The sequence below is a fragment of the Eleginops maclovinus genome, chromosome 8, assembly GCF_036324505.1.
Source record: "Eleginops maclovinus isolate JMC-PN-2008 ecotype Puerto Natales chromosome 8, JC_Emac_rtc_rv5, whole genome shotgun sequence".
In the NCBI taxonomy this organism is placed as follows: Eukaryota; Metazoa; Chordata; class Actinopteri; order Perciformes; family Eleginopidae; genus Eleginops; species Eleginops maclovinus.
Window position 1 is genome coordinate 17,509,626 of NC_086356.1, and position 12,136 is coordinate 17,521,761.

The window sequence follows — 12,136 nt, forward strand, 5'->3', positions numbered from 1 at the left end:
TGGAAAGGTCTCGTGGTTTTCAGTTGGATTGTGTGCAATACAATATAGAAAGGCTAAATAATAAATACGTTTATGGATCTGTACGTTTATCTTACTTATACTGACGTTGCTCTGCTTTAAACTACTAAGGAAGTATAGCTTCATTTCCAAAAGCTGTCCCTCAACTCACAAGTGTTTGGGGTTGTCACACTGTCATTCTGACTTCGAGATAATCACTAAACCTTATCTGGTAAGCACACAATGTGGGGAGACACTATGTGGAACGTGTTGAAAGCTTTAAGAGATCTGCACAGGTTTTCCTTCCTGCAGCAGGATTTTATCAGCAATCTGCTGTCAGGGATTATGTTACATTAACCCATTACACCGTCTGTGCAGTCTACACATGCAACATCAATGTGCTCCCGCTTGAGTTGCAGTGGAACAAGAAGGTCCGCGGTGCATTGAGAGCGGAGCAGCAGGCGGGGTGGTGCAGCAGCAGCTGAGGAGGACGGCAAAGGGAGGGAATGCTGCCTTGGAGCGCGGCGTGCGCACCGCTGGGACGCGCTGATTGACAGTCGGAGGAACTGAGCGCCCCGTGCGGCACACTAGCGGAGCTCGCAAATCTTTCCCTTCCAGCACCAGCTTCGTCAAAGGCAACTCTGTGCAACACCAGCCAGAGCAGTCTGGCGCAAATAAGGGAGGCTGTTTCCCCTCGGACTCGGAGACTCCTAAATAAAGCAGGAAAAGGAACGCGGCTGCTATCCCATCCTCGAGTTACCTGTTCTGGACCCTAACCTGGCGTTCTAAAGTCCCCTGGAAGCGGGAGTGGATGGACTAAAAGGTCAGGTTGCACTTTGCAATCTGAGAAGATTTTTCTCGGTTTCTTTTTGTGGAGTAAAAGGACTGCGAGTTTCTTTCGGGATCATTTTGGGGTTGATTTTTTTTGTTTTTTCTTAAATCCAGCATAATTGTGGCGCGATTGTGAGTCATATTACAAACCCTGGAGCCTGTGAACACTGCTTTCCATTATTTTTTAATTGGAATAACGGCCAGATAACCAGGAGACTCTCGGGGGGAATTTTTGGTGCGTAATTTGGGCGATATGTGCGGATGCTGAGCCGCAGAAGTAGTTGTGCCTCCCTTATTTTTTCCTAATTTAATACCCCATTTTTTCCATGGAGTAGTCTGAATCACAGGTAAAGACTTAAAAAGGAGCGTGTTTATTCTGTTTCGCCTGGAACAAACAGGCGGCTCTGATGCGCAGATTCTCCGTAGTATGTGGTAAATGACCAATGGGGAATCATGAACAGCTCTTCAGAACTCGAAGATGGGACTCGGCATAAAAACCAGGTACGTTCACACTACCTACTGTTGCGCTATGGGCTTATGAGGAGTGGTGCATCTGTTTTTGGCGCAGTGTTACCACCCCGAGTTTGATAATGTGGCTCACGGGTGAATCTCTGCACTGTAGAAACTGGATCTGCCCAGGAGCTTTCCTCCACTCCCCGGGCACTGGCACTTGTGTTCTTGTCATAATGTCCAAACCAACCCGCAGATCACACTGTCCCTCTGGCTATACTTGTGTTAAGCGGACACAACGTGTTACTTATGCTACTTTGGAGACGAATTGACTAGCAGATTCATGTGCAAAGGATGATAGTTGTTTGCGCATCTTTTTCCGCCTCTTCACTAAATATTCCCCTCCTCGCACGCCTGTTCTGTACTGTTTGAATGTCTCCCATCATCATATTTGTGTTGTTTTTAGTGCTGAAACACACAGGCATCCCTTCAATTGATATTAGCACTCCAGATCTCTCCAGGCTGTAGTCTCCCCTCGGATGGACTGAGACAGGAGTGGACCTGTGTTGTGTTTCAGCCAGGCAAGCTCACTTTGGGGAATAGTCAATGTTTCACAAGGTCAGTGGAGGGCTATTGACAGCCCATGAGGGAGAGAGGGCTCCCGTGGAACACGGAATCAGATTTCGGGGCAGTGAGAGAGCCTGGCGCCTTTTTGGAAAGGCATGATTCACCCCTCCTATCCCCTTACCTGATGAGGATGGATTTAGCTATTATGCGACATTACTCAAAAATGAAAAACACTGATGTGAGAACTTCCTCTGAGCCATTGCTAAATATTTTGTCACACACAGGAAAAGCAAATGGCATTAGACATGTGTGGCTAACAAACCTTACACTTTTGGTCCAAATTAATTTACCTATGATGGAAAAAAGGTATCAGGAGTTGTACAGTACTTCCCACCCTTTTTTCACTTAGCAAATCAATCCATACATCCATACATTTCAAACTAATCAAATGGAAATGTGAACGTCAATCAGAAGCTATAAATTGACATGGAAAATGCTTATGGGCTGGTATGTACTGTACAAAGCTTGACAGGTGTCAGCCAGTATGTGGCTTCATGTCATATGCTTCAGTAAATGTCATTAGTCCTCTTTAAGCTATAACTGTCTATTAATACAAGGCTGTAGTTGGTGGTGCTGATCAATGAAGAAGATTCCATCAACCTTTTGTATATAATCCCCTTCTATATCCACTTAAAAGTCATGTATATAGCAAATTGTTCAGAGATTTAAATTGGTTGATTGCATGTCCTCTCCTACTGGAATTTCTTTCTAAGAGCAGCAAACTAGCTTAGGAAAAAAATATCTCCGAATGATACCCGATGAGACTTATTCATTTCTGTGTTCTTGAAGGAAAAAAAAAAAAGCCTGGAATGACTAAATGAAGCTTTAATATGCTGAATGGTAAGCCTCGAGGATGAAAATGCAAAGCATGTCCCACAACCCCAACACTCCGGATCAGACAGCATCAGTGGGGTAGGGGGGTGGGGGGTGTTGGATGAGATGAGAGGGTGGGGGAAATGGGGCTGGCTAATGCTGCTATCTGTCCCTCTCCTCCCTACATCTATCTCTCTCCTTCCCCTGCACTTGTTATTTTGCTATCACACACAGACACATAAATACTCGTTCCCCGCTCTGTGTGTCAGCCTGTCTCTCTCTGTAATCTTGAGTAGTAACACCAAACCTTTATCTCCAGCCTTGGTGCTATTGACACAGTCATTTCAGACCCAGCGGGGAGGGGCTTGGGTAATAGAGAGCTCTTGCGGTCTCTTGTTTATTTTGATATTACAAAACAAAGCCCAGTATTTGTCTGGTTACTCTGCATATTTGACTTGCTGCTGTAGGTGTGCTGTCACTCACAGCCTTTTTTTTATTCAGATGGGGGCCAGTTAGAGTAAAACACAGATTACACAGATCAAGTGCAGCTTAAAATCAACCTTGAACTTAATTCACTTGATAAACACAGCAAAGAGCGAGGCTGCCTGGTCAGATGTGCTCTTGACTTGTGTAAATAGAAATGAGATGTTTGTAAGAAACAAAATGGCCACCTTGTTTTTACAGTATGAGAGTAGAGACTGTAACATCCCTCCAGAGTTTCTCTACTGAAATAAAGCTGAGATAAGTCACAGTGATGCATGCCAATATCAATATGAGGGGAAAACATCTTCTCATTAAGTTTTCATTGAATTGATTGATACACTTTTATTTCTCTGAGAGTGTTCTGGATTTATTTGTATGCTATTGAAGAAACACAAACACCAGGATAACATGTTGTGCTTTAAAAACACCAATACTGATTTTTATTTTTTGGGGTTATCCTAGATTTCTTATGTGCATTTGTTATTGCTGTTTCCATGGTAGCAATATACAGTGTCACACACACACACACACACACACACACACACACACACACACACACACACACACACACACACACACACACACACACACACACACACACACACACACACACACACACACACACACAGAAGTCAGTGAGGCCCAATTGGGTTGCCCACTCAGATTGGAGGCAATCAATACCACTCTGAGAACTTGAAACTTTCCAAAGCACTGAGAGGACTGTTTGTATATGAGAGCATCTGCTGTGCCTCTTGAGCTAGCACATTAAAATGCACACATTTAACTAAAGTGATAAATATTTTGCAGACATTTTTGGGGGATTTTTATTACCCAAGCTACTTTTCTAAACCATGAACATAACAAACGTATCAAAGACACAAAAGCACATCAATATGTTATTCAGTAACTATAGTGAGGATGTATCTCCAACATATTCGACACAAAGCTGCAAAAAGGCACGAAGGCTAGCCTGAACAAGATTCCCATTTAAATTTGGATTATCCTTTATAACTTAAACAAAATTGTATGACATCAGCTCCTCACTAGACCATAACCAGGGCCACAATATTTCATGATATTATTGCAATATCTACAGAAAAGTAAACACAATAATGCTATCAGTCAAGTTCAGCTTTGTTTATTGTGCTAAAAAAATAATATTGTTACTAATAATCACATTGAATTATGTTGTTTTATTTAAAGCAGTCAGAGACGTTAACTTGCATTTCTATAGAAAAATAAATATCGATAAGTTATCAAATCACCAACTATAGACAGGATGTTTATGTATCTCTCACATTCAACACAAAGCTGTAAAAAGCATGATGGTTAAAGAAAAAAAGATGGACCTTGTATTAATCCCCCGAAAGGGAAATTCAGTTTTACACACACACACGCACACACCGTTGTATATTCACCTACAATTCAAACACATTTATATGGACAAATGCACATGCAACGACAGGATCCAGAGCCGAGAGGCAGCCAGTGTAGCCAGCGCCAGGGAACAGTTGAGCGGTTGCTCAAGGGTACCTCATCAGTGGCCCAGGAGGTGATCTGGCTCCTCTCCAGTATCAGTCCACACTCCGTCTTCCTTGTTCTGATTGGGACTAGAACCAGTGGACCTTCAGTCCAGAGTCCAAGTCACTACAGACTAGACCACTGCCGCCCTTAGCCTGACTGCAAACAGTCGCACGCACGCACGCACGCACACACACACACACACACATACACACACACACACACACACACACACACACACACACACACACGCAAACACACTGCAGACCCACATCTATCAAAAACACTCGGCAGCGACCCAGCTCTGAAATGATATCAGGCTTGCATGACAGCCATGGCTCACACACACGACCCTCTCTGCCAGGATTTATCATTCTGCACTAACTCACTCTAATATCCTCGCCCCCGCATGTGGTAACTGTGCCATATCAGGCAGCAAAGAGAGGTCTTGATCACCCTCCATGCATACATCTTCCTTAATATCTTATAATTAGGAGCCGAACAGGTCATTAACAATATCAGAATGCTGTTTTTATGACCAATATTTCAATAGAAATTTGGATTATCTCTTATAAATTGAACAAGATTGTATAAATGCAGATTTTCCCTAGATAATTATCAGGGCCAAAATAAATCACGACATCATCGCAATATCTATAAAAAGTTGAAAACAATAATGCTCATTCATTCATGAATAATAATTCATCTTTAAATGTATTTATTGTAATAAATACATCATTGAAAATAATCAAATGGAATTCTGAAGTTGTTTGATTTGGAGGATGTTCTTTTTACCATTTGGAAAAGTTGACTTGTGCTCTAAAGAAAAAAATGACCACTTTTCTTGCTTTGATTTATGAGGTGCATAATACCCAAGTGGTATACTTGACATTGCTCAAAAGTAATCAAATATAACCATGATTTTCAAAGTGGCTTTGTATCTTTCAGAAACTGCTTTATAGTATAGCCACTAAGTGAATGATAAATTGCTGGTAAGTTGCAACTGGAAGGGTTTTTGGTATCAGACTGAAGCACTTCACTCTGCTTAAAGGTGCCATAGAAAGCATCTACCTGGTCTTTTAGATTGTTCTCTGATGTCTACAAAGAAGGTATATAACTTTGGTTGATCCAAAAAATGTCCAGATGTGGTTTTACAGGCCCATTTACAACTCTATGATTTGGTCCTAGAATGAAACAAGCTGAATGGCGTTATTTGGGGGCTCATTTAAATAACTATGACGAGCTCTGCTCTGATTGGCCGGTTTACAAGGAGCACTCCATGGCTGCCTCAGAGCCCAGAGAAGTAAGTGAAGTTCGCTAAACTGTGAGAGATGAAGCATGGAGGCTATCGGCATCCAACCTTACATGTTTGAGCCTTTATCGGAGGAGGAAACCGATGAATTTGAAGAACAGCCAGTTGGTCGGAGATTGGAGAGCATCGTTACGGAGTGGTAAGTGTTACCGTTAGTGTTTCCAGCAGCTGGTGTATGCAAATGTTGGGGCTGGAATACCGTGTGTGACATCACACACAGGGGTTGTTGTAATTTTCCTGTTTTACCGCTGTGATATGCATATTCATGATTTGCATGTGAAGGAGGAAACAATGGTGTTTGAGGTTCACGGTATGTCAGTTCAATGTACCGAACTCTCCTTATTCAACTATGCCAAGGGAAATACAGTTTTCCATTCTATGGCACCTTTAGGCTACGGCGAGCTTCACAGACTCGAGAACAGGTCTTAAATTTGGAGGTCCAGATTTATAGATAACTCATAAAAGACAGTAAAACCAGTTTCCTCATCCTTTGGAAAACTTGAAATGGACAGAAACCAGCATACCAACTATGAACATACTATGGAAAACATTTAAACCACTGCAGCATTATCAATGTCTCTGGTTTTACTATTTATAGGTATGTGTTTGAGTTGAATGACTGTTATTTTATTTTATTCTATAAACCACTGACTGAGTGTCTCTGTGTTGGAATTCAAAAGACACTGGAATGGCTGCCATACATGTAGAGATTGAGATTTAAGAAAATTCGAGAGTGGTTTCTTGATTTTTTCCAGAGCTGTACACCACAGCCAATATTTGTTTTTGCTCTTTCGCCAACACAAGGAATTAACGTTAATTAATTATAATAGAGAACATGTTCATGATTTCATTAGAGCTGCACAATTAATAAAAGTGATCACAATATGGCGTAGGGCAATATCCACAATGCAGGAAGCACAATATTTGTTAGATATTAAATACCATTTTGAATTAAATATTTTTGCACTGTAACCTACAAATAATTATTATTCTTTGCAACATTATAAATCCTTCCCATAATATGATTCATGGTGGCAATGCAATATTAGGCAATTAGTAATTTTCCAACTGGTGCAGCCCTAATTATACCTAACAAAATCAACCAAAGCCAACTTTTTTTCTTTAGGCAGGTATGTTGATTAAAAAAAATATGGCAGCTATAATGATTGTAATACTGCAACTTTTATATTTATTTCATGTAAGCTCAGACTTGTTTTTTTAATAACTTTTATTTTCTCAGATTGTACAGCTAACTTGTAGTATGAAAGATATTTTTTAAGGCTTGGTTCAACTAAAATGTGAGATAACTTTTGGTTCACAGTGGAACCATTAGTGAAGAGGAAAAGCCTGTAGCTCTGTAGTCAAGATGATTGGCTGGCTGGTTTTCTGGGGATCCTTGTTGAATCTAATGAAGCTGCTGAGCTGGCTGGAGGTGGAGGAGGCAGGGTGGACTGGAGCAGAGCGAAGCCGGGAGACTTCCCTGGTTCAGTGGGCCTGTGATTTCCCTGTAGGGGGTCCTGCTATGGCAGCAGTGCAACTCTAACAACCCTCATCCCGCGCGCCAAAAGGGCTTCATCCATTTGTCAGATCACTTACCAGAACACACAGCTGGCAGACGCATCGATATGTACAAACCCAGTGGTGTAAAGTAACAAAGTACATTTACTTAAGTATAGTTTTGAGGTACATGTATTCTACTTGAATATTTGAAGATGTTGCTACTTTGTTCTTCTTCTCCACTACAATTCAGAAGTTAACATTTTACTTTTACTCCACCTTTATATTTATTAAATATCTTCATTTACTTTGCACATTTGGATTAATGATGTGAAATACTTTACTTTACTTTTGGTACCAGTATATTCTAATAAGTAACATTTTGATTGCAGAACTTTTATTTGTAATAGGATATTTCTACACTCTGGTACTTTTATTTTTACTTGAGTACTTATTCCACCTCTGAACAAATCCCAAGTTCAGCATGTGAAAAAGGTCACTCTTTTATTTACATAAACTTTCTTTCTCAGTGCCTTCGTATGCACATATGTAAACACTTTTGCGAATAGACTTGTATTGTGAATAGTTTTTAACACGTGGAATCTGACAGCTTGACAGCATTGCAGGGATTTTTGTTCGACTGTATAAATATTGTGAATGTATCTGTAGAGCAAGTCGCTGTTAAAAGAAGTTGATCCAATTAGGTCAAGTCGCCTCGCAGTTTGTGTTTGTGCATGTTGTTGTGTGATCGCATCAATCCATTGTTCCTTTTGTGGGTGCGAGTGAAGGCAGAGTTATTCAATTTATCAGAAAAAACAACAATCCCTCATTGATTTTACTTTGTACTGCTCTTCATAACAATACTGCCTTTTCTATTGGCATGCACCCTAAAGCATTTCAAAGCTTTAATGTTGCGGTGTGCTTTTTAATCTGCCAGTGGGCACCTTCACCTCCCAAAGAAATTCCTTTTTAATCACCTCTCTCCTTTTGATCATTATCGTTTGCATAACTTTATCGTCTCTTTTAGCTTTGGACACTGTGTGCTCTATAGGCTTTGTATAGTTGTATTGTGGGATAAAAACCTAAGTGGTTTCGCTGCAGTGTTGGCCTATTGTTAGAAGAAGAAAAAAAAGGTATGAATGTGTGAGAGGAGTGTGTGTGTTGGTGGATCAAAGAGGTAACGAGCCATTACTGTCAGGTTGTTACGTAAATGAAGAGTGCTTTTGCATGGGAAGTGATTTAGTGCATCTATGGAGCTGCGTGTTGTTTTTTTTTTAGGTTTACAGCTGTAGACATGCAGGCACAGTAGCCCCGTGAAACAAGCGGCTTTACTCGTCTAAAGGTTATACATGATGGCAGCTGTCCCATGTGCTTTTTGCTCCTCTATCTGCCTCTCTCATCTGACCCTCAATGCTCTTCTATGCTTTTTTTCCTCATTTTCCTCCTGTCTATATCTCTTCTTGCTGACACCGAGGGACAGGACATTTTAATATCAGATATCAGGAGCTGCAAGGTGGCCAAAAGACCTTGGGAGAGGAAAAAGAGGAGCAAGAATGAAAACAGGTGTTGAAAAAAAAGCAGAGCCTGAGTAGAGCAATAAAACGAGTAACCCAGAGTAAAGTAGAAAGGACACAGGAGGGCTGGAAAGCATGAATCATAATAGGTCCCAGATCAGTGTTGAGCAGGCAGAAGGCTGGCTGCGGGCACATGTACCTTTTGCAAGATGACGCACATTTATTCCAGCTGCTCAAAATCCCACATACCTCCAAAAAAGGACTGTTCTCACAGTCCCTCCTACTGTTGGAGGGAAGAAATCTTACAGTTGCAGGTCTCATCACTGAAGCCCCTAAGCATCACCCAGGGCTCTTTAGCATCCATCACAACAGCTGCAATAGAAAGTAATTGCACTTAATCCATCCGTGAGTCTTGGTAATTGTGTTGATTTTGTGTGTGAACATGTGTGTGGGTAACGCTCACATGTATTAATATGTTTGTACTTGTGTGTGGGCGAGCATTTATCGTACATCGTGCTCACTGATGATTTTCTTATTTGTGCCTTTGACTGGATTTGAAGAAAACAGTGCTGAAGAGGAACATTAGAAAGATACCGCGGGGCAAGGTTATCCCTCCCAGGGTATGTATTGACAGATGTGTCAGCAAGCTGACCTGATGTGCAAGGTTTCACAGTAGAAGAGCTAAAAGTGTGAGAGAGGGGGAGACGAGGCAGGCGGGGGCATTAGATTTCCATCTGCAGGATTTTGCCCCTTGTGCGTGTTTGTGAGTGTGTGCCAAGGAAGGGTCATTAAGGTGTGGAGGAAAAAAAAACACACTCCAGAGGAAAGATAAATGTGTATATTCACCCCATTATTTTACCCTGGAAGACTGCGATATGGCCATTCTGAAATTTATCACTCACTTCCCTGCTAAATCATCATTAAAAATGCATTTAAAATCACCAGTGAGAGGCAGATGAGAGGTGTGCAGGTGGAGGGAAAAGAGTGGGCTGGAAATTAGGCAGAGTAAGGGATGAGAGTGGAAGGTTAGTCATTTTGATGGACAACTAACCCGGCCCATTCCACTGACAGATAGGGCTCCATCTCCATATTTGCAGTGAGAAGTGTCCCAATTTCTTCGTGGCGGTCTCAATCGAAGAGTTAAAGAGCTCTGTTTGTGTGGCGCAACAATTTTGGATCAAACAGAGATATGAGATGAGAGGCCTGTTTTTCACTTCCCACGGCTGTCCCTCTCTTTGTTCTCTCTGCGCATCATTAATCAGCAATCATGCAAGCACAACAAATCACGTACGCACACACAAGAGAAGTTCCCCTTTTGTGATGGGTTACGTGTCTGACTTCCACTGCAGACGGAACAGTAAATAATATGGGAATTAATTAGACTCTGAAAATCCAGTGAATAATTTATGATAAATGGAGAAGTTTAATCAAGCAATCAATCTACGCTGCCCATCGCATCTGGAGCAGAAGAATATTACAGGGGAGAGGATGAGAATGCACTTTTAACTCAACATAAACCATTGAAATGCACAATCAGTCAAATTGGCTGTTCTGCAGAGAATGTCAGTGAGCTTCCCAAAGATAATTGTTTTCTTATATATTCCACATTATATTTGGCAAACTTGATTCAACTCCTTATACACACACGGAAAAGACATGCAAAGAACGCAAGAACAATGTTGGGCAAGAGCAAACAAACGAATATAACGCCAAAATGTGCCTCAACACAATATTCACATTTTTCTGCAGCAGGATTCCTCTTGTATTTCAAGCTGGATCAAAGTCTTTGTAATATAGATTAACATATCACAGGATCAGAGTTGGCTGCAGGTACTCTCAGGCCCAGTTTATGCTGTAAATCAAACTAAATATAACTTTCAGCATTTGTACGAATACGCAACAAAACTGGAGCTGCTTTGATTTGTTTTAGGTGTGTGTATGGGGGGAGATGTAGGGGAAACACCTTTTTAAACATTATCCATTAAACAGTTCAAATATGACCTTCCACAATCCCTTTAGGCCCTGTTCAAGGTGTCTTAATGTGGCAACATCCCTATTAACTCCATAACCCAACCATCTGACATCTTGGGATTCCCATTTGTTCCAACTTCCCCTTGACCATGAAGAAAACCTTGTGCTACAAATATAATTGTACCTATAGATAACACATCATTTTTGACACTTAGTATATACAATATACAGCCCCGGACAAAAAGGAAGAGACCACTCCAATTGTTTTCTTAAATATTTATCTCTATATGTGTGGCAGCCATTCCAGTGTCTGTGGAATTCCAAAACCGAGAAATGTTGTCAGTAGTTTATAGAATACAATCAAAATAATACAAATGAATTTAACTCAAAGACATATCTATAAATAGTAAAACCAAAGAAACTGATAACGCTGAAGTGGTCTCTTAATTTTTTTCAGAGCTGTAGAGCAGAACATTTTGCAACTCGACGGGAAAAGAGGAAGTTCACTGCAGGACAGTTTGACTCTTTTCCACGCCTTACCAACAATGTCCAAATAAATGTTCTGACATTGTGCTTAAGTAATATTGCTCCTATATGCAATTTCATTTGTATCATTTCCTTTTCTTTGCCCATTGGCTGCGTAAAGGGGTTCCCTTCCCTTCCTTGCAGCACAGTTTTGTTGTTGAGTTACTCAGAGCTAGAGAGTCTTAAGAGTTTATAAATTCTTGAAACCACTCTCAACAACATCTCGTAACTTATCATTTATACCGCTCTCTGTCGCCATCGGCATCCCTTTATGCGCTTAATGTTTAATTTAGCCCGAGCTGATTGCTAAAACAGTGATGCTATGCGCTGCATCTGTTTCCCTGCTAGAATACAGAGGGCCCTTTATCTCCGTGTTAAACTGACAATGTGCCGCTGATTGAGCAGGGGCGCTCTCTTACTCTCTCTTAGTCTCAGGGAAATCACATTATTGGTTTTCCTCTGCGCCAAATTGAGTCATTTACTTAGCAAACTGACTTCATATATATACCTACTAATGACTTGCTTAAGCCAACGCTGGAAACATTATGGCATCATTATGGGCCATGCACCATCAGGTGTCTCAAGGTTAATAGCA

At 41.0% G+C, this 12,136-nt stretch overlaps 1 protein-coding gene across 2 annotated transcripts in view; it reads left to right on the plus strand.

Moving 5' to 3' along the window:
- Positions 1-625: 625 nt before the first annotated feature.
- Positions 626-12,136, plus strand: part of fibcd1b (fibrinogen C domain containing 1b) — a 109,161-nt gene continuing 97,650 nt past the window's right edge. Inside the window, exon 1 of one of the 2 annotated variants that reach the window (XM_063888872.1) lies at positions 626-1,329. In XM_063888872.1, the coding sequence (XP_063744942.1) occupies positions 1,282-1,329 (48 nt within the window). In that variant the 5' untranslated portion in view covers positions 626-1,281. The remainder of the gene's footprint in view (positions 1,330-12,136) is intronic. The other variant, XM_063888873.1, reaches the window with a different exon arrangement.